This window comes from Amblyomma mixtum, chromosome 4 (genome assembly GCF_055824585.1).
Source record: "Amblyomma mixtum isolate Tamu chromosome 4, ASM5582458v1, whole genome shotgun sequence".
NCBI lineage: Eukaryota > Metazoa > Arthropoda > Arachnida > Ixodida > Ixodidae > Amblyomma > Amblyomma mixtum.
In genome coordinates this window covers 80,759,736-80,780,386 of record NC_143015.1, presented here as the reverse complement: position 1 = coordinate 80,780,386, position 20,651 = coordinate 80,759,736, and the positions used below count along the sequence as shown (strand labels likewise).

General features: G+C 44.9%; 1 protein-coding gene across 1 annotated transcript in view; it reads right to left on the bottom strand.

Moving 5' to 3' along the window:
- Window positions 1–20,651, bottom strand: part of LOC149347170 (putative sodium-dependent multivitamin transporter) — a 47,102-nt gene that overhangs the window by 10,425 nt on the left and 16,026 nt on the right. Inside the window, exons 4-10 of the mRNA XM_089541509.1 lie at window positions 19,909–19,960; window positions 19,563–19,630; window positions 15,048–15,205; window positions 8,548–8,688; window positions 8,319–8,448; window positions 5,041–5,129; window positions 774–883 (exon numbers count right to left, since the gene is read on the bottom strand). Of these exons, the coding sequence (XP_089397635.1) occupies window positions 774–883; window positions 5,041–5,129; window positions 8,319–8,448; window positions 8,548–8,688; window positions 15,048–15,205; window positions 19,563–19,630; window positions 19,909–19,960 (748 nt within the window). The remainder of the gene's footprint in view (window positions 1–773; window positions 884–5,040; window positions 5,130–8,318; window positions 8,449–8,547; window positions 8,689–15,047; window positions 15,206–19,562; window positions 19,631–19,908; window positions 19,961–20,651) is intronic.

The following is a 20,651-nucleotide window of genomic DNA, read 5'->3' as shown; positions in this document are numbered from 1 at the left end:
TGAACTCCCCTGTAGCTTATTATGAAGCACTGAATATATCTTCAGACTTTAAGGTATGCAAAGGGACGAAATATCGGCTACTTGTTAGAGCGTATCATAATTACGTTGTTTAGGCTGCTCATTTGAGCAATTTTTATACAGTAGTGTCCATTGACGTCAACAGTGCTAAATATATGCTGACATATTAAGCATATTTACCGCCAAGGCTGCAGACGCGCATGCCAAATCAGTTAAACCACTCAGGCACTGCTCACTTTTCTACAAAAAAAAAGTGCTAACAATTTGTAGCGGCTTCAAGAAAATCCAAACGTTTTCACAGCCAAACACCAGCGGCGATTCTTTTACGCACGTGTACCTAAACCCGTGCAGATTTTCAGAATCGTTGGAAATGCTATCATCAAACACATCTCCGATGCAATTCTTTTCAAAAATGAGGATGGCACTGAGAGTGGCGAAAAAAAAAAGATTTTTATTGGTAAAAAAATCCGCCAACCAGAAAACGTTCGCAGGGCGTGCTAATACTAATCTTTACTAGCTTTCCTAGTGAACACAGAAATAGTAGCCCTGCTTCGCTGCAGTTGATAAATCCAACTGAAAGAGAGGAATTAGTTACTGCTCTAAACTCACTGCGACAGAAGCGAATTCACCATGCGTACGCATGGGTGCTTAGAGCTTCAACTTGTTCAGCAAGCAGCTTCCTACATGATTCCCATTTTGATACTTTATATCCTGCTAAGGTGTGACGGGGTGAACTCCAGCGGTTGATATCTTACCAAGGAGCCTCATAACCAATATCGCCTTGCGCTCGCCCATCTTGACATACGGTGTTAGAACGTCGACGTAGAACGTGGCAGCGTTAGAGTTGACGACCGATGAGACCGTGCTGTGGCAAGCAGAACAGAGCAACTGAAGTTATTTTCTTTGTTCGATGGTGTGGAACTGAATGTCACCTTCATGGCGGGCACACAACTGGCATTGTTTATAAAAAAATCCATCTAGCATCTAAACTGTGTAGGGTCCGCTCGCGGGCCCACTCAAATCCCGCGCCGCTCACCGCGGGTAGCCTCGTCAACCCTTCCTCCCGAGTGGTGGGGCGGGGGGAACAAGGCTACGCGCGGGAGCCTACTTAAGGAAGGCGCGACCGCCAAGGCTCCCTCTTTCTTGACGCCTGCCTGAGGACCACCTGACCCTGCTGCCCCAACGACGCCCGACCCCCCTGCCGCGACAGAATGTGAGATTAAATCACTTTCTTACTAGACCCGCCTCGAGTCACTGTCTGTGCGTCCTCGCGCAGAGGAATCGCCCACAACTGTTGGAATTTTATTCACATGCATATATAAATTTGGGCCGAAGTTTTTTACTGCGATATCCTTATGGGTCACATTGAGCGGAAAAAACCGGCGTCGTCGTCGCTGTTGACGGCAGCGGCTGCAGCGCGTGAATGATAAATTCCCGGAAAAACAACCAGACAGCCTAGGTATGGCACCTTAGGGTCCCTTGTGATGTCGTCACAACCTGCCGCACGGATTATAAGAAAAGTGTCCAATGTGGCAGGTGGCAGTTAATGAATGGACGTGACAGGCTGCTCGGAAAGAGCAACCTGAGTCTCAAAAACTCAAACGGTGGCTGTGTTTGAAACAGCCAACTGTCGGGCCAGTGGCGCACAGCTTAACCGCTGCACCACTGCTCTAGTAGTGGTAGGAGCACTACCTCAAATTATCAGTTTAAAGCGGAGAATTACTAATTCCGCATATATGGGCCTTAACCCATTAATTCTATCGCGTTATACCGTTAAGGCGGAGCTGAAGTGTCCAGTCCAGTTTTTATTATTCCATGAAGCGCATTACTAATTTTCTTCCTCCCGTGTTTCCTACACGCAATCAACATTTGCACTGCGAGTTATTTTCCTCAATTGCTCCCGCGGCACCTACAAAAGCCAGCTGTAATTCGCAAAGTACAAATGCTTCTCCTCTTCCACTGCGCCTAATCTATTCAACGTCACAGAATCTATGCCACATCTTGGTATGTATGTCTGCATTTTTGCGTACAAACTGTTACCGTGTGAAGTCACCGTCTCGCGCGTTGTGAAAATAATGTCCAGCTATGGTAATCAATTCCAGCCAGGAGGTCAATGTCTGCCGTGTATTTTATAACTGGCGCTTCCCTATTTCGGTCTCCTAACGTTGCGCCTAGCTGTGCTATACCTTAATTTCAAAAATTGATCACTGTCAAAGTTGTTTCTCCATAGGTAAATACTGTCACAGTACATTGGCCACATGTTTCTTTTTTTTACACGTATTGAAATGCGGTAATACAGCCCACTTCCACTTAGGCTACATTGTTCAATCGATGTTTCAGTGCAGTAGAATGTGCCGCACGTGACGTCTGAGATTTAACGCGATAAAGTTAAAGCTCCCGTTCCAGGGAGCACTCGGCGGCTTGTCAAGAAAATGCGACGTTGTTCGAATTCATGATGAAGTTAAGCGCCAAAAACGAGGACAAAGTAGGAGTGAAGACACAACACGAGCGCTTTTTCGCAACTAAAACTTTAATGGAAGAACACATAACATATATACCCATCTCGTGAAGTAAATCAAAAAGAAGAAACATACATGATATGGTCAAGATAAACCTTAGAGGGCGATACATCTGAAGAGTGCTGAGGGTGCAAAAGGTACATAAAGGGTGCAAAAACAGGAAACTTCATGGTCACAATCACAATCACGAAGGCGAAACCAAAATACAAAAAAAAAAACAAAAAAAAGGGGGGAAAAGAAAAGATTAATTCCACGTGTGATCCAGGTATGCCAGCTCTTTTTCGGTTAAAGAAATGGACGGTGCGCTTATGCATGAATTTCCCTGTCGCGAAATATAATAATGAATTTCCCTTTCGCGAAATATATGTCTTCTTTTTGATTTACTTCACGAGATGGGTATATATGTTATGTGTTCTTCCATTAAAGTTTTAGTTGCGAAAAAGCGCTCGTGTTGTGTCTTCACTCCTACTTTGTCCTCGTTTTTGGCGCTTAACTTCATCATGAATAAGATTCAACTCGCCCAACTTTCCACCTTACTACTGTTGTTCGAATGAAAAGTGAGTCACACATGGAGTGGCGAATTTTAAAAGTGATTAAACACCCCATAAATTATGAATATAAGGTAGCAACATGACTCAAGCCTTACTACGACATATAAGAATGAAAACTAAATTATCTAAAGTCAAATGAAGATTGAGATGAGATGGGAATCGAACATGTGCACCTCGGATCCCGAGAGAGACATGCTACGCTACCTTAGCCCACATAGGCGCGTTAATTCTACTTCGATAAATGAGGCTTTATGCGTCTTGTCTGACCGTGTCCGTGTCGGAAGCTGTCCGACATGGACATGATATTCAAAGAGGACGCCAGGCAGCTGCAGGCAGCCAATAGCGCTATCGTGTCAAGCCCTTAGGGCGGGACTCACGAGTACTCCGACCTTATTTCGTGTTCATACTTTTACATGAATGCAATCCGATGAAGATGGAACATGAAGGATGTTGCTGGCATCATGTCTATGTGCCATTTTATTTAAGGCCAACCAATTAATGGCGCTTACGGTCTGGTTGGTTCATTGGACTCAAGTAATATAACAAATACCCACTACGGGTGAGTGGCCAAGGCGCAGGCGGTCTAGCACGGCCGGGAGCGCTCGCGCCATTGCACACTTCGTAGTCTTCTAGTCCACCACAATATTGACCAGTCTTGCATACGTTACAGCAGGCAAGCGATCGATTACAATTACACTTACTTCATCTGAAATGTGAATGATTGCAGTGATAAAAACACCCCATGAAAAGTGAAAAATCACACATGTTTACACGCGCGTACACTGAGAGAGAAAGGAGAGACACTGAGAGAGAAAGGGAACAGGGCGCACGCTAGCGTGCGTCCTGTTCCGTTCCTCTCTCAGTGTCTGTGTATATTCGCTAGTAAACATGTGCGAATACGACAACTAAGTAATCCCACTTAGAGCCTTAGCTGAAAAATTACAGCAAAGTAATCGATTACTATTGCGTTATAATTCATCCATATTTAACTGGTATATCAGAAGTATACACGGACTTGAATGAGCTGGTGCAGATTGCTTGGTCTTTAGTCGGTTGCAGTACTTTCACGTGCAATTGTTTTGTAACGCTTGCTTAGCATTTTTTCCACGCTTCTCTGTGAGCACGTCAAAAGCGACATTGAAGATTATGCCGATGTACTGGCTGGGCAGAAGCGCACTGCCTCAGAGACACGAAGACATCACGCAAGACCTGGAAGGTACACAAAGCATCGCCCTTCGCCGTGGTTTGCTCTCTGAGGGGTGAAAATACCAAGCGCCCTAAGCGCAACATGCCTTTGTGCCACCGTAGCAAAATTCCAAAGTGCGGAACACCGGGCTCATCAAATGCATACCGCTCGGACTTGGGCAACTTCTGCCCATCTCTATTGTGGTCGCCGTAGCGAGAGGTGACTCCGTGGAATTTACGTTCTTTGTTCACAGCTTGGCCACTATTGGTCGCAGCTTGTTTTTTGGGAAAATCGTAAGAGATTTTTAGTAACTGATAACTGAAAAAAAATAATTGGATTACAGAGAGTATAACTACTTTCCATAATTATTCAAAGCATTAGAAAACCTGAAAAGATGAAATTAATTACAAGTAATCAGCTAAATGCAACGCTTTACTAAATGCCTGGCCTTAAGGTAACCTCTCGCCATACAGTGCATACAGGACTGACAACTGCCTATTGCCCCCTAACCGCTCATGCTTTCCGAAAGAAGATTACGCAGCTCATCAGCTTTAATCACATTCATGCCCTCTAACATTACCACCACAGTTGTAAAGCATCTTGAATATTTCAACCGCTTTACTTACTTGCACTGCATTAGCAGTCTCAAAACTTTCTTATTAACGCCATAACGACATCTCAAACACATTTGCTCCACTAAAAAGCCGAACTAAAATGAGGAATGGCTCTTATCGGATATTGTGCTAGGCCACCACTTCTTTCGCACCTTGTGGAGGCTCCAAGAACTCCGGCGAGGAATAATCCGCGCAGCATAGACACTTCCGAAAGAGACTGTACCATGTAGTACGGAACAATCTGAAGGAAGGAAAACGAAAACGGTTATAAAGAACAGTCTCAATTCTGAACAGGAAGTGATCCATACATTTTATTTTCAAGCCAATTAATACACTCACCGGACCAAGCAAGGTGCACCAAAAAAGAGCTGGAAAGCTGTAGTTGCATCACATTCTGGTGACGGTGCTATTCCAAGTGCGATCTCAAATTAAGGAAAGCTAGAGGCCATGTACAGCCCGAATTAAATTCAGTTAAAGAAGCCTCATGATGGTAAAGGGAAAACGTTGACTAATTTTTGTAGTTTGGATTTATTTACAAAGGTTCTTGGTGCGGGAAAAAATTTTTCATGAATATTTTCACAATTGGACAAATTGTGCGCGCTGCAAATAAAACTGTTTGAGTGTTCTGCAGCTCACAATTAATTTTTTTTTGCTGCAAACGAATTTTGAAATATTCGTATAGTAATATGTATTGTAGGCAGGTTAGTAAAGAATATTTCTCGAAAATTTTGACTTAGACGCATGTGCTCCATTATTGCAAAAGGCCATAATTGCGACTTTTTTTCTGACTCACAGGTGTAAGTGCAGCTTGGGGAAAAATTTTTACCTGATTCCAATATACTTAAATAGGCCATTCAGCAAGTACAGTGATCCAGAATGAGCTGTAACCTTTCACCGCACATTGCATGCATATACGGGGTCCAATATTATGAAAGGGAACAACTGCTGACCAATCAGTTAATGATTACTCCGCAAGTATGCGAGACAAGCACTCGTTTTCCTGTTTTCTAACAGATTTCGAAATGGCGCATTCTATGGAGGCGAAATTTTACCACTTTTGTGAAGATATCGAAAAAAATTTAGCTTTTTTACAAAACTGGTTCTTCCCTTTTGTACTGAAAGGACCAGTGCACAGTTGTGTACAGAGCACCTTGGTGGAACCGGACAATATACTTCCAGCCATTGGAGATGTAGGTGCGCTCAGCAATAAGCATTTGTATAGCGTTCCTCTCTAGAATATTAATGCAGTAGCATATTAACTCCCATTTGTTAAACAATTCCCGGCTTCTGCTTAATGAAATGCCCTGATTGATCAATTCCCTGATGACATCATCAGTATCAAGTGACCTCATTTGACCAGTCAGATAGCACTGCCAAATCTGAATGGTCACTTCACATTGTGACGGGTCGCAACCTGTCCACCGTGGGTCACCGGATTGTGAGCAAATTCCCCATCGTTGCCAAATTCATTGCAGTTGCCGCCTGCACACCACGGCACTGCGCATGAACGTTTCGAGAGCTCGGAAGAGCAATATAGGTCTCACCGGTGGCTGTGAATGGAACAGTCCCTTACCGGCGCAGTGGCGTATCCTTTAACCGGTGCACCACTGCGCTAATAGTGGTACGAGGACTCCCCGCGAAACATTAAGGCGATTGGTAGGGTCATGACATCATCAACACCGCATGAGTACCAGTGGACCAGTCATTGGGCAACGCCAAATTTGAAAATCTGAGGACATCGAAAATTTGAATGTTGGCGCATCCGCCTAAATTTTAAAGGAACCCCAAAACTTTAGAACTAGACGTAGCCCAGAACATGAATAAAGGTAGATTAGTGGGTCGGATATGTATAATCTGTTGTGATAATTTCAATGGACGTACAAGAAAATTCAAGAGGGTCATTTGTATCGCAAAAAGAACGAGGCACTTATTCTACAAACCCTAGCACGCAGCCTAAATACTATCGCAGTGTCCCCTTTAATAATATGGTTAAGAAGACCCTTAAAGGTATTTTTCCCGCGAGCTTTTTATTTTACAAAAAAAAGCACACTGACTGAAAATTGTGCCAGAAGCCCATCTTTAACGCGTCAGCAGCAATCTAATACGTGGACTTTTTCGAAAGAGAGAACGAAATAAAAAAAAAACCTATCGTGCTTGAGTCAATTTTCAATATATTCGTGAAAAAGTTAAAGAACACGTCTATTCAGGACAATGTTACGAAGCTGGAAAGTAAGATAAGGCTTAATGAACCTCCGCTAGTATCCACTGAATCTGCAGGGCAACTTAGGCGTCCTGTAGCCAGTCGCTATACATGTTGCAAATCGTAAGCTACGTGCTGAGACATTGGGTTTTCTAAAGCCAATTGCATCGTTTTAGGAGAGAGGGCTTAAACAATAATAACCACCAGCCTGACTGCAGGGGAAAGACTGCTCCCATGTCTCTCTTATTAACCCTGTCCTGAGTCCGCTGCGTCCACCCAAATTGCCGAAAACTGAAAACTTCTTAATCTTATCGCAACACCTTTTTACCGCCCCTAGCTACGCTTTACTTCGCTTGGAATCCAGTGAGTTAATTACTCCCTTATTACAGTGTGAGTAATTACTCCCTTATTAGAAATCTACTCCACCTTGGGGGATTCCCCTAAATATTTGGTCAACCAGTGTGTTACCTTCAAGCACAGTCGATTATTTTGTTTTCGCATAACCAGCCCTGCCCAAACCCATTTCTCCTTCTCGATTTAGACGAGGATGTCATTAACTTGCGTTTGTTCCCTGATCATCTGTGCCCTCCTGTTATCTCTTAACGTTATTTTCCATGGTTCTACCCTTTAAGTGAGTACTGGTAAGATATCACGCTTATATAGTTTTCTCTTGAGGGATACTGGTAACCTGAGAGGTAAAATAAATGAAATGAAATATCACATTAGCGTACTACTATTACCAAACATGTTTTCACTTTGTATACCAGCTTGTTCCTATTTCATACCAGAGGTATTTCATACGTGCGCCAGGAAGCATTGCCAAATTGTACAAGACTTTCATATGTTTTATACTAAGAGCAGTAGCTACGTATAAAATGTTTCAAGCTGCCTTCTTCTGTTCTTCAATTCGTGTATTCTGTTCGCTGGTTTTGTTTTCTTTTCGCTGTGTTTGATGCCCTTTCAGTATTTTTTGTACTTAAGTTTATGCATTCATTTAAAGGAGGACCTCTCAATACAGCCTTTAGCTCTGGGACCTGTATGGTTATGTTGTTGTTGTCCTCATAATTACACACACCCACAGGGGGTTATGCCATGACCAGGTGGCTTATGTAATACCTATGTTTTGTGGATAAACATTGTTATTTTTCTCAATCGAAGGCACACAAGGTTTTTCTGAACGGTGGAGCGAATGCACCAACACTGAAAAGGAATTTTAACGAACCTTCTCACCTGATCATAGGTCTTAATAGCACCTTTAACCACGGGGTCGCAGTCTCTATACCAGTAAATAATGGCCACACCAGCAAATACGGCTACCAAGAAAAAGAAAAGAATAAAAAGTGATCCGGCTACCGTAGTCCTGCAGAGAGGGAAGGCGTAGCGGGCAAAAAAAAACAGTCTTGAAAATCACGTCGCTTCTCAGCGTAAAATATATAGTTTAGAAAAATGGGATACGTACTTCTTCGCTGCTCGCAATGTCCTTGCAGCCATGAATCTCTGCACTGACATCTGATCGAATGCTGTGCGCACAAGGCTAAAAGGCAACGTTCCGACTAGTGCGCTCCAGACGTTTTCGTCATTTGTCACGTCCAAGTTTGTTCTGCGTGGCAAGGGAGAGAAGACAGACGATCTGCATTACCAGCTGGCATTAGTGCTCTGCTTCGTAGTAGCCACCGCATTTCCATCAAGTCAGCTTACTGAACTCACATGCATGGATACCTTAATACGTTCGCAGCTGTATAAAGCAAGCGCATTATGCATTACTCGAAAAAAACCAAGACTTTTATGTTTTTACCTGTCAGTTGCCAAAAGTGTTCTGCTGGTCAGCTGCGTAAAGTTATGTTTCATTTCCTTGCCAATGTTTTTATGCTATCCTGCTTTCGAATGATGATTTTCGCATATTCTACCACGCATTGTAAGGCGATATACATTGCTTGCGATGAAATCTAGCGGGCGTACGTTTCTTCGCCTGATAACATCCGGGACTTGGCCAGGAGAGAGGCTAGAAGAGGGAAAGGCAAGAGAACTGGCATTGGGGAATGTGCATTAATGGTGCCACTCTCGGTGGACAACTAAATCGCGCTGCTACGGAAATACCAAACAAATTGCTTATAGTAAAGAGTAAGGCGCTGTATATAACTGCCACATTGCTTGGTGGACAGCTGAACCACGGCGTGATATACGCGATGAACGAGGGAGTGAAAATTGAAAGAGGGGCCGCTGTGTAGGGCTGTAGTGTAATTTCGAGCCACGTCTTTCCTGGAGCGCGAACTGAGTTTGCACAGCACATGATAGCCTTCTGCACTTCGCCTACACCGAAACGCGAGCACCACGGCGGGGATTGTTCCAGATTCCTACGGGGTAGCAGAATAGGGCGAATATTAGCTGGTGTGGATATTTTTGATGGCATGGATAAAACAGCACAGTGGACGAGACAAGAGAAGGACAAACACCAGAGCTGGTGTTTGTCCTTCTCTTGTCTCGTCCGTGGCGCTGTTTTGTCCAGGTTTTTTCTCGCCTTCTCAATTTTTTCTTGTTCGCATCACTGCATGTGATTACATGGTCGGAGCTCTGGCGAACACTTGATCCATGTCACACGCGTATGGACGGAGCACAAAGTATGGCCCGCCGATAACATCAGAAAAAAAATTGGCAGAGGCTTAGCTTGGTTAACCCAGGAAATTGCGAAAGCAACTTAATCCGTTTCTTCAGCCCGCGGTCGTTTCCTAGCTTGAGCGAATCGTTGAAGCCTTGCCTTGTGCATGTCGGACGACATTGCCTGGCTGAAACGCACAGCGTGGTTGCGCCGGGACGACTGCGACGAGCCGGGTCGGTGCCCGATATATCTCCGTCTGGCGTGACATCATCATAGTGAGCGCCTCCTCGGGGCAGCGGCGCGCAGCTACTGCTCGGCGCACCGTGGTTACGCTGGGACGACCGCGACGAGACGAGTTGGGGCTCTGTCTCTCCCCGTCTGGCGTAACGTCATCTTAGCGAGCGCCTACTCGCGGCAGCGGCGCGCAGACGCTGCTCATCGCACCGTGGTTACGCTGCCCTACTGAAAAATCCGGTATGGATTTTAAACCGGAACCGCATACCGGGTTATTGTACAGGATTTGCGATACCGGATTACCGGAATATCCGGTATAAAACAGGACAGTCCTGTATAATACAGGACTCTCCTGTTTTGTACAGGTAATCCGGTATCGCAAATCCTGTACAATAACCCGGTATGCGGTTCCGGTTTAAAATTCATACCGGCATACAGGACAGTCCTGTATTCTACAGGCTTGGCCCGTATTATACAGGAGGGCCCTGTATCACAGGACAAAGGCAGGAATAAAATGCTTCAAATATATCCCACTTGGACTAAATCTGCCCAAAAACTGGGGCCATAAGAGTACATGCCAAATGCTGCAATATACAGAGCCTCAGAAACTGGTAATCTGCGATTATCAGCGACTCGTATTGCAGTCGATGTGCAATTGTGTTATTTGCTCCCAGCTTTTACCAAGTATTGGTAGCTTGGTGAGTATTATAATGCATCAAAAACTCAAAAAGATGTTTATTTTTTTCGCATGTCTTGAACCAGCTCACTGAGGTAATAATTTAACTCTTTGCGACGATCTACCGGCGCTGGGGTCTCTACAGGGTGCTGACCAATGAAGTAGTCAAAAGCACCTGCTGAAAAGTAAATATGATTGATAGTACATAATGCCCCGAGCTTATCATTTAATTGGGCACTGACACACAACATAATGTATTGAGCACTGTGACATGCAACTTACGGTCATTATTACTTTATTCACTGCGCAAATGCATAGAATCGCTTCAATTACCTAAATATACTGAGCATTCTTTAGCCAAAACACTACGCACACTAAATATAGTAGAAAAGTTGAATCAGGATGCAAGAATATATCTCGTTAGTGTATGTATGCTCTCTGCAAAATTCGATGATATTCATAGGCATATTTATTTAACCATGACATGAACGCCCGCCCTGAACTTGAAAATTTGTATCTTTCAACCACACAAGAACACTGCCTGGTACATAAGAGAAAAAGATATATTTACTGATACCAGCAGTCTAGGGCAAACATCGCGTCCCATGAATTTTAGAACCGCACCTTGTCCATATTTTAGCACCGTGATAAATTATTAGACTTCAACGATTGCTTCGATGCGCAGACACAACGTACAGTACCTTAGAATCTCTCACGGTCAGTATGTCGGCGTCGTCGCGGCGAACAGCACGCTCCCACGTAATCCTACGTGAGTCTTTTGGGAACGAAAACACAAGCACTTTTGGCCCGTTGTCATAGTTTCCTCTACAGTTTGGCACGCAGCAGCGACCCATTGCTTCAACAGCAGGTCACGACACGCAAAGATTTAGGTATCACGATGACAAGCAATTTCCTAGCCAGCACTCACGAACGCAACAGCAATAAAACGCAGCAGCGCACGCTGACATGTCCGGCTACACGACTACGGAAGGGTGCAGAACTGGTTGAGGGAAGAAAGGAGACGTCTCAGTGTCGGAGGAATGCGGAGGGGTCAGCGGTCAAAGTGGCTGACGTCAGAGCGGGGGGAAAGGAAAGCGCGCAGGCCTTGAGAATTCTCAGACCCAGGAAAAGCAGAGAAGGCAGTGATGAGAGAAAAAAAAAAGCTTTAAAAAAAATTGCGAAGAGACGGGTTACTCGTGTAAGGATTCTACAGGTGGTTTTTGTTTTTATTTTGTTCTCTCGAGCGCTGTATCTTTTAGCTAGCACGAAGCGTCGCCCTTAAGGGAACACCCAAGCTGCCGGCTCCGTTGAATTAACCTTTTCTTCGTCGATAGAAATGTTCTGGGCGATTTGTGATTAGTATTTTATTTATTTTATTTTATTTATTTATTACATACTGTTGGCCTCTCTTTGAGGCCGTAACAGGATTGAGTGCACATATGCATGAAAAAGTACACAATAAAAGACTGCAGAGAAGGAACTTTTCACTCTCATAGAAAGAAACATGGTAAATGACACATGGTGACAATGTTAACCGTTTTGAAAGTTGTTTGCTACCTTCGACACGAATGCTTCAGGAGTGAGCTGGCTTACAATTTCAGAAGGCAACATATTCCACTCACGGATTACATGCGGGAAGTATGAAAGTTTGAATGCATCACTGTGGTATCTATATTCAGATAGATGTTTTTCATGTTTTGTTCTTGTGACACGTGTATTAGGCGTAAGCAGGTATCTAGTTTTATCAAGTTTTGTGTCGTTATTCATGAGGCGGAACAAGAACTTAAGCCGCAACAGTCTAGCTCGTGTGTGAATTGTAGATAGGCCGGTTTTTTGTAAAAGCAGTGAGGGAGAGTCATGGCGACTGTATTTGTTATAAATGAAGCGGACAGCTTTTCGCTGAACACTTTCTAATCTATCAATATATTGTTTAGTGTAGGGCAACCAGGCAATAATACCGTATTCTATAACTGAGCGGACAAGTGAAATGTAGGCTAACAGTTTTGTTTCAGGTGAAGCAAGTCGAAGGGAACGTCTTATGGTATAAAGCGCGGAATGTACCTTTGTGACAATGTGTGTCACGTGCTTGTTCCATCGTAGGTCGGAGCTAATAATCACACCAAGATACTTGAATTGCTCTACTTTTGTAAGGGACTTCTGTTCAATTCCATAAGTGAAGTTTAATGGTTGTTTCTTTCTTGTGACGGTCATGCAGACGGTTTTCTCCAGGTTGAGGGCCATCTGCCAGTTGTCGCACCATTCCGATATGTACGGCAGGGATTTGTTTAGCAGTATTTGGTCGGCAGAGCTATTGATTTCTTTGTACATCACACAATCATCAGCAAACATACGTACTGTTGCATCAATATTCTTGCACAGATCATTAATAAAGAGAAGGAAAAGAATTGGGGCGAGCACTGACCCTTGTGGCACGCCAGATAATACTGCTGCTAAATCCGACTGGCTGTTTTCAAAACAGACAAACTGTCTGTTTTGAATGTCTTCCTGATGGAGTGAAGGGTGGAGCCGCTCGCGATGGCACTTGGACAAGTTGCGTTATCAATGGACTATCACTTGATGAAGAAGAAGTGCAAAGAATTCCTGCACGAAAACCAAGAATTTTATTTCTTCACCGATGCGTCGCTACAGACTGCCGCTAGCGAACATTAAGAAAGCTGCTGCAATGAACGCGACAGTAACAAACCTTTTGGAGCCTCTGGCGCAGTCACCGGAGGCTCGCCATGTTTATCAGCCAGTCGTGAAGTTCTGCACTGTGAAACCCAGAGTAATCTGCGTAGGACTTACGAAAACTGCTGGCGGATGTATACTAGCCGTTTGCCCGCACACAGCAGCCCTGGCTTTGTCAGGGTGCCGCACGGGAAGCCAATATGGCGATTGCGCGCCATTCACCTTCATGCAGCCCCCGCCTTTCATACACAAACTGCGTGTTTTGCCACGCTTGGCCCTTTTCTTTTCCTAACCCTTTCAACAAAACCGTGTATGTGTTGATTATCGCACTTATGCGCACACTTATCCGCCCCCCTTCCCCTTAAAAATATCTGCTGGCGTACAACAGTCAATCTGCAGACCAAGCACCAAAACCGCAGAACATATCGCTCTGAATACAGGCTGGGATGTCCGGTTTGAGCTCCGTACCGGACTAGTCTGTCCGGTTTGAGCTCCGTACCGGACTGGTCTGTCCGGTTTGAGCTTCGAACCGGGAATGGACTGTCCGGTATGAGCTGCGTACCAGAGCGGTCTGTCCGGTTTGGGATCGATACCGGACCGGTATGAACCGGTATAGCGATCAAACCGGACGGGTCTCGCCGGTATGAGAGTGATACCGGACCGGCATGAAACCGATATGTTCCGGTAAAATCCGGTTTGCCGCGATACCGGATTTTTCAATAGGGTGGGACGATCGCGACGAGACGAGTTGGGGCTCTGTCTCTCCCCGTCTGGCGTAACGTCATCATAGCGAGCGCCTACTCGCAACAGCGGCGCGCTGATGCTGCTCACCGCACCGTGGTTACGCTGGGACGACCGCGACGAGACGAGTTGGGGCTCTGTCTCTCCCCGTCTGGCGTAACGTCATCATAGCGAGCGCCTACTCGCAACAGCGGCGCGCTGATGCTGCTCACCGCACCGTGGTTACGCTGGGACGACCGCGACGAGACGAGTTGGGGCTCTGTCTCTCCCCGTCTGGCGTAACGTCATCATAGCGAGCGCCTACTCGCGGCAGCGGCGCGCAGACGCTGCTCACCGCACCGTGGTTACGCTGGGACGATCGCGACTAGACGAGTTGGGGCTCTGTCTCTCCCCGTCTGGCGTAACGTCATCATAGCGAGCGCCTACTCGCGGCAGCGGCGCGCAGACGCTGCTCACCGCACCGTTGTTACGCTGGGACGATCGCGACGAGACGAGTCGGGGCTCTGTCTCTCCCCGTCTGGCGTAACGTCATCATAGCGAGCGCCTACTCGCGGCAGCGGCGCGCAGATGCTGCTCACCGCAGCGTGGTTGCGCTGGGACGACCGCGACGACACGAGTTGGGGCTCTGTCTCTCCCCGTCTGGCGTAACGTCATCATAGCGAGCGCCTACTCGCGGCAGCGGCGCGCAGATGCTGCTCACCGCACCGTGGTTACGCTGGGACGATCGCGACGAGACGAGTTGGGGCTCTGTCTCTCTCCGTCTGGCGTGACGTCACAGCGGAGGCCATGCTAAATGTTTTATAAAACGTGGTTACACCGCCGGGACGACACCCAAGGGTTCAAACTGCGAGCAGTATTGCTTTCGCAATAAAAAATGTCGCTCTACAGCAAATGAACATGGTGGTGCTATGCGCCTACATGAAGCGACTGCAAAAGCGATTGCGCAGAAAATGATCCCACTTGAACACATTGCTATTAGAGAAGGTCGTGCAAAAAATAACAAAGAAGACTGAGTTGTTCTTACCGGAACATATATTCTGTAACATTGAAGTCACTCATCGGTCGCAGCGATGGACTCACGCGACTCGAGTCGTATAGAACTTTTCCAATGACAATCAAAGGCGAAGAGAACAATACTAGACCTTGCACGCAGTCTGCCCAAACGACCCCACGTAGACCACCCTATTAGAAAGAGACAAACATAAAACATTTTGTACACCACCACTCCTGCATTAAAAACAGCTAATTAGGAACTAAGTGTGTAGCATGAAAGACAGCAGCTATAGCCAAAAAAACAAAGCAATGCCGTTTCTAAGCCGGTTAGGTTTCTTCTTGAGCCATAGAGAAGCGTTCGAGACAGAACTTGCCTTAAAATCTGGGGACATTTTTCATGATAAGTTTGTCTTGAGTCGTCCCTTTCATTGAAGTTATCACTCTGACAGGTAGGTTTCCTGGCTTTGTGTCCGGCATGTAATGGTCACCCCAAATAATTATTGCATTCGCAGTTGCGTGCTCTGCTACACAGTTTCCTGGCATTCATAATGAAGTTGCATCTGCGCATAGGAAATAAGGCTACAAACCCTCCTACCACCTTGTACAAAGCAAAGTTTCGTGTGGGTCCCACGTCGGCGAGAGCGAAGATAGTCAACCGAGAACCGCAATTCTAACTGACCCCTATCATCACTTAAGTTTTTTTTTTATTTTTGTGAACATCTTTCTCAAACCGCCCTGTCCTCTCCGCGATATAAGCGTACTCATCAAAGAAAAAACATCTCCTCGCAAGCACTACTTCGACAATTTGAAATGGCAGGCGTATGTTATCAAAAGCACGGGGAAACTCCGCGTTGTTGGAAAACATAAGTAGCCTTGAGAATGCAAGCCCTCATTCTCCTGCTGAAGATCCAGCTATGCTTTAGTAGAAGAAAATTTTGATACCTAGTACTCTTCGGAGTCCACAGAACGGAACTCCGCCATCTCGCCCTTAATTCCGCCTCCCGATCTATAGAAGTAAGGAGTACAGGCGTAATCCAAAATTCACCGCAAGCGTGAGCAAGCGCGGCTATGCAGACACAATACCAAAAGCCTCTATCGTCATATCCTCGCTCCTCTTCAGCGCTCCTTCAGGAGGCTACAGTCGTGTTTTATGTACGTAATTTCATATGCTAATTGTCACAGAACCTCCGTGGCGAAACTTCCAGCAACGATGCAAAGCTGCGAGAGGGGCTTTAATGCTTGGGACGGTCTACACCTACAGCACTGGCAAATTAGATACACACTCGGGAAAAAGTTCAATTTTGGTTCTTACTAAAACAGACTCGCTGACTTATTCTGAACACCCTGGAGCTGGTTCAGTGGCAAAGCATGAATTTAGAACTCAGAATATTGCATCTATAAATTTTCGCACTACGCTCAATATCGCGGATTCCACAGCCAAGAAAAACGCCGTAATACGTTTTTAAATGAATCATGGCGTAGCCTAGCATCTGGGATCCGTGCGAAAAATTGTTTAGGCCCACGCAGTTTACTTCGGACATTGGCAGGGCTTCGCATCAGCATTCATATCGATAGACACGAGTGTCTGTTTGTTCTCGTTATCACTTTAACTGCGCAAACGCTGCAATGAAGTGATGGCACGGCGGACGTATCCTGGAAGGATTGGCGCAAGATTACGCACAGGCAAGAAGAACGCTCTTCAATCCGCGTAAATTCTGGAATATTGTTGGGGGCAAAGAAGATAAGGTAATTCAACTAACCCGTTCTGACAATATTTCCATTCCTCCGAACCAGTGTTGTTCCGTTTTAAATGATGTGTTTGCTTCCGTTTTCCAGAAAAGTGCTAATATTTTACCGTCTGTAACTACTTTCTCTTATTTGCCAATGCACCCTATCAGTATTGACTGGGTCGGTGTGCAAAAGTTGGTTGAAAACTTGAAAATGTCTTCTTCGCCCGGTGACGATGCAATCAGCTCTAAAATGCTGAAACTCTCTGAACCCTACTCTTCTATTATGCTTTCAATGCTTTTTTCCCAGTCACTCTGTTCCTCAGTACTTCCAGGCGATTGGAGGGTTGGCAAGGTTGTTCCAGTACCAAAATTAGGTAACACTCATTCTCCCGATAACTATCGTCCTATATCACTCACAAGTATACCATGTAAAATTTTGGAGCATATCATATACTCTCATCTGATTGATTTCCTTGAGTCTAATTCCTTCTTTTCAGCAGAACAACACGGTTTCAGGAAGACATTTTTATGTGAAACACAGCTTGTATGTTTTACTAATGACCTTTTTGCTTACACTGACTTGAACATTGATGTAGACTGTGTGTTTTTGGAGTTCGCGAAAGCTTTTGATACTGTTTCCCACGATCTGCTAATTCTTAAGCTTAGCATGCTTAACATATACCCTAACGTACTGAACTGGATTAAAAGCTTCTTATCGAATCGAACTCAATATGTCTCTGCTAACGGCTGTTCCTCCTCTCACACCTCTGTGACATCCGGTGTACCACAAGGGTCGGTACTGGGACCTCTTCTCTTCCTAATTTACATTAACGATATTCCTGAATGCATTTCTCATTCTTCTATCAGGCTTTTCGCAGACGACTGCGTCATCTATCACAAAATATCTAACCAAACTGATTCTATTTATTTTCAGGATGATCTCACAAGTGTATCTAACTGGTGTGATAAGTGGTGCATGCGACTAAACGTTAATAAATGTAAAACGATGCATGTGTCACGTCGCACTAACATCACTGATAACAAGCGTACTTATGTTCTTCACGACATTCCACTTGAATCAGTTAACTCCTACAAATACCTAGGTGTTCATATCTCACGTAACTGATCATGGCATAGACACGTCGAACATATCGCAAATAACGCCAACAGGACTCTTGGATACTTGCGCCGAAATTTCTCTACCGCGCCTCTGCCGATAAAACTAACCCTTTATAAAACATTAGTACGACCAAAGTTAGAATATGCATCTGCAGTTTGGGATCCTAATATAATCACACTGATAAACACACTAGAATCCATTCAAAATCGTGCAGCACGTTTCATCTTAACTAACTATTCCTGTTACGGCAGCATTACTTCTATGAAAAACACACTTGCCTTACCAGACCTTTCTTCGCGCCGGAAGTGTTTTCGACTATGTCTTTTCCACAGACTGTATCACCATAACCCCCTGTTAAAGGATCATCTTTTTTCGAGCCCTTCATACATTTCATCCCGTTCCGATCATATATTTAAAGTCGGTGTTCCATTTTCGAGAACCAAATTGTGTCATAATTCTTTTATTCCTAAAACCAGCGTTGACTGGAACGACCTTCCTCCCTCCATCGCTGCCATTACCGATGTTGAGAACTTCAAGAAAACTGTGTTTTCTGCCATCATATAACTTGTTTTGTATAACTATGCACTGTATTTTTTTTGTACCACTCCTTTCTGTAATGCCTTCGGGCCCTGAAAGTATGTGAAATAAATAAATAAATAAATAAAGGTTGTTGCTAAGGCTTTCAGAGGTAGCTTACCTACTGCCTTGTTCGCACGCGCCCACAGTGCTCCCGTCTTCAGCAGTGAGACGCAGAATGTCTTAACCATTGGGAAAGAACTTCGTGAATTCAACAAAAGAAAGAGTAATATCGAATGATAGGAGATCGTGGAAGGAAAATATTGCAAAAAATTACATTCCAATAGTGAACATACTTAATGGGTTGCACTGGCCTTCTGCGTACTGACGTGCTAGCATTGAAAACCAAAACGGTGATTTCTCTGAAACAATGAGTTAACATGATTAAAACCTTCTTGACTGCGTTAAAATGTTTCCAAAGGCTGTATAAAACAATTATTTGATGTCAGTGGGCAGCAGAAAATGTAATTCGGCTACATCATACTTGGCACTCGATAATTACCTCAAATCTGCTGCAGCACTACGATCCGAGGTGCCATCGCATTATTAAGGCGGAAGCCTTTAATGCCTCATAGTTGTAAGCAGGATTTGTGGGCAGAAATGTTACGATTTTCAATTGGTCAAAATGGTCGTGACGTCACAGCGCTCGAATTTAAAGCGGGGCCTGTTGTACTTCGGCTAGCAACCATGCAACCAATAAAAGGGATGGTATACTGACGCTCCAAGAAAAATAAATAAATAAATAAATAAAACTGAGTAGAAAATTGGTCGAGTTGGGGACTGTTGTCTTCGTTCACTCACATCTTCACGGCGAGGTTCAGGTGTTCACCGAGATATGCGAGACAGATTCCTCTCCTTCCCTCAAAAACCAATTTACCGACGAGCAAGGCGTAGAGCCGAACGGGCAATGGCGTTCTGTGGATTCCCTGGCAGCGTTGCAAGACGCTGTCGCCTTCCAGTCTTAGAGGCGAAGCTTAAAACCTCAACCACACATTAGTGACATCAGCAGCAACGCCGTGCTTATGGGTTTCGCCTCACCTTACTTTAGGCCAACAAAGCGCCCCCTGAATTTTAATTAATCTTTCCGAATTAGTCAGCTGTGGGTTGCATGAGTCCTTACCATGGCAGTGTAGAAGGTACCGAAAAGGCCAATTGCAATGCTGCAGTACGCGGTCGGCACAGCGAACACTGCGAAAAGACACAAAGTAATCTCATTGAGGAAAAGGGAGACGGCACAGTTTATCTTGATCCCCTAGCATGACACAGGTGGTGTACAGTTTTGAATTAACATTTCTGCTATAAACACACACACACTGCGCAACTTTGGCACCTAAAATGCGTTCCATTTCATTGTAAACATAGCTAAGCGAAACATCGGCTATGGCGAGAAGAGAACAGTAAAATAGGAAATTTCCATTGCTTGCTGCGACGAAAAGTCATATACACGTCGTCGAGAAATTACTCACTGGTAGAAAGTCCGACGGCCGCACTGTGGATTCCCAGGGCACCGATCGTTTGCTGTAGATGCAAAGTTATCAGAAATGTATATTAGTTCCCCATTGGCAGCCGCTTCAGAAGGAAAACATAATAAGTGCACACTGAATTGCTAGTCTTTCCATAATTCGCTTTAACGTTTCCTCGTTTTACTAAGCATTTATTCAAGCACATGCTTGCTACGCTGAAAACACTCGGTTATTTTTGTGGTTTATTTGTATTAGCGCCATGTAACGGGTGCCCTCAAAAGTAATGTGAACCCGAAATGCTCGCGCTTCTTCGGTTTTCCACGCCTCATTGGAGATGCGGTTCTCAAGTTGTCCAATCGCCTACCAGCCCAGATTAGTGGAGCGGGGGACATGGTGATCGCTGCCATTAGGCACCCACAACTGAGGTTCTATACAGATAGGCATTTCCTATTAATGTGGGTTATTCCTTCACATTGTCTTCTTTCCCTTGGACGCAGTATTGTTTCGCTTGCACTCATAAGAATCTTCGATACCTGCTGAATTTATAACAGTCATGATTGTAATAACAATTGCCAATGCACACTGGGACATATCATGCAAATTTCTGAGCGCAGCGTTTGGCCCACCCGTTGTTATGCTGCATCGTGTTTTGTAGTTAAAAAGAAATCTGGAATCGCGAAACAGTTTGCGGCCTTTACGGGGAAAAAATACGCGAGGAGTATTAGCGCTGCTCAGTGCCTATGGGG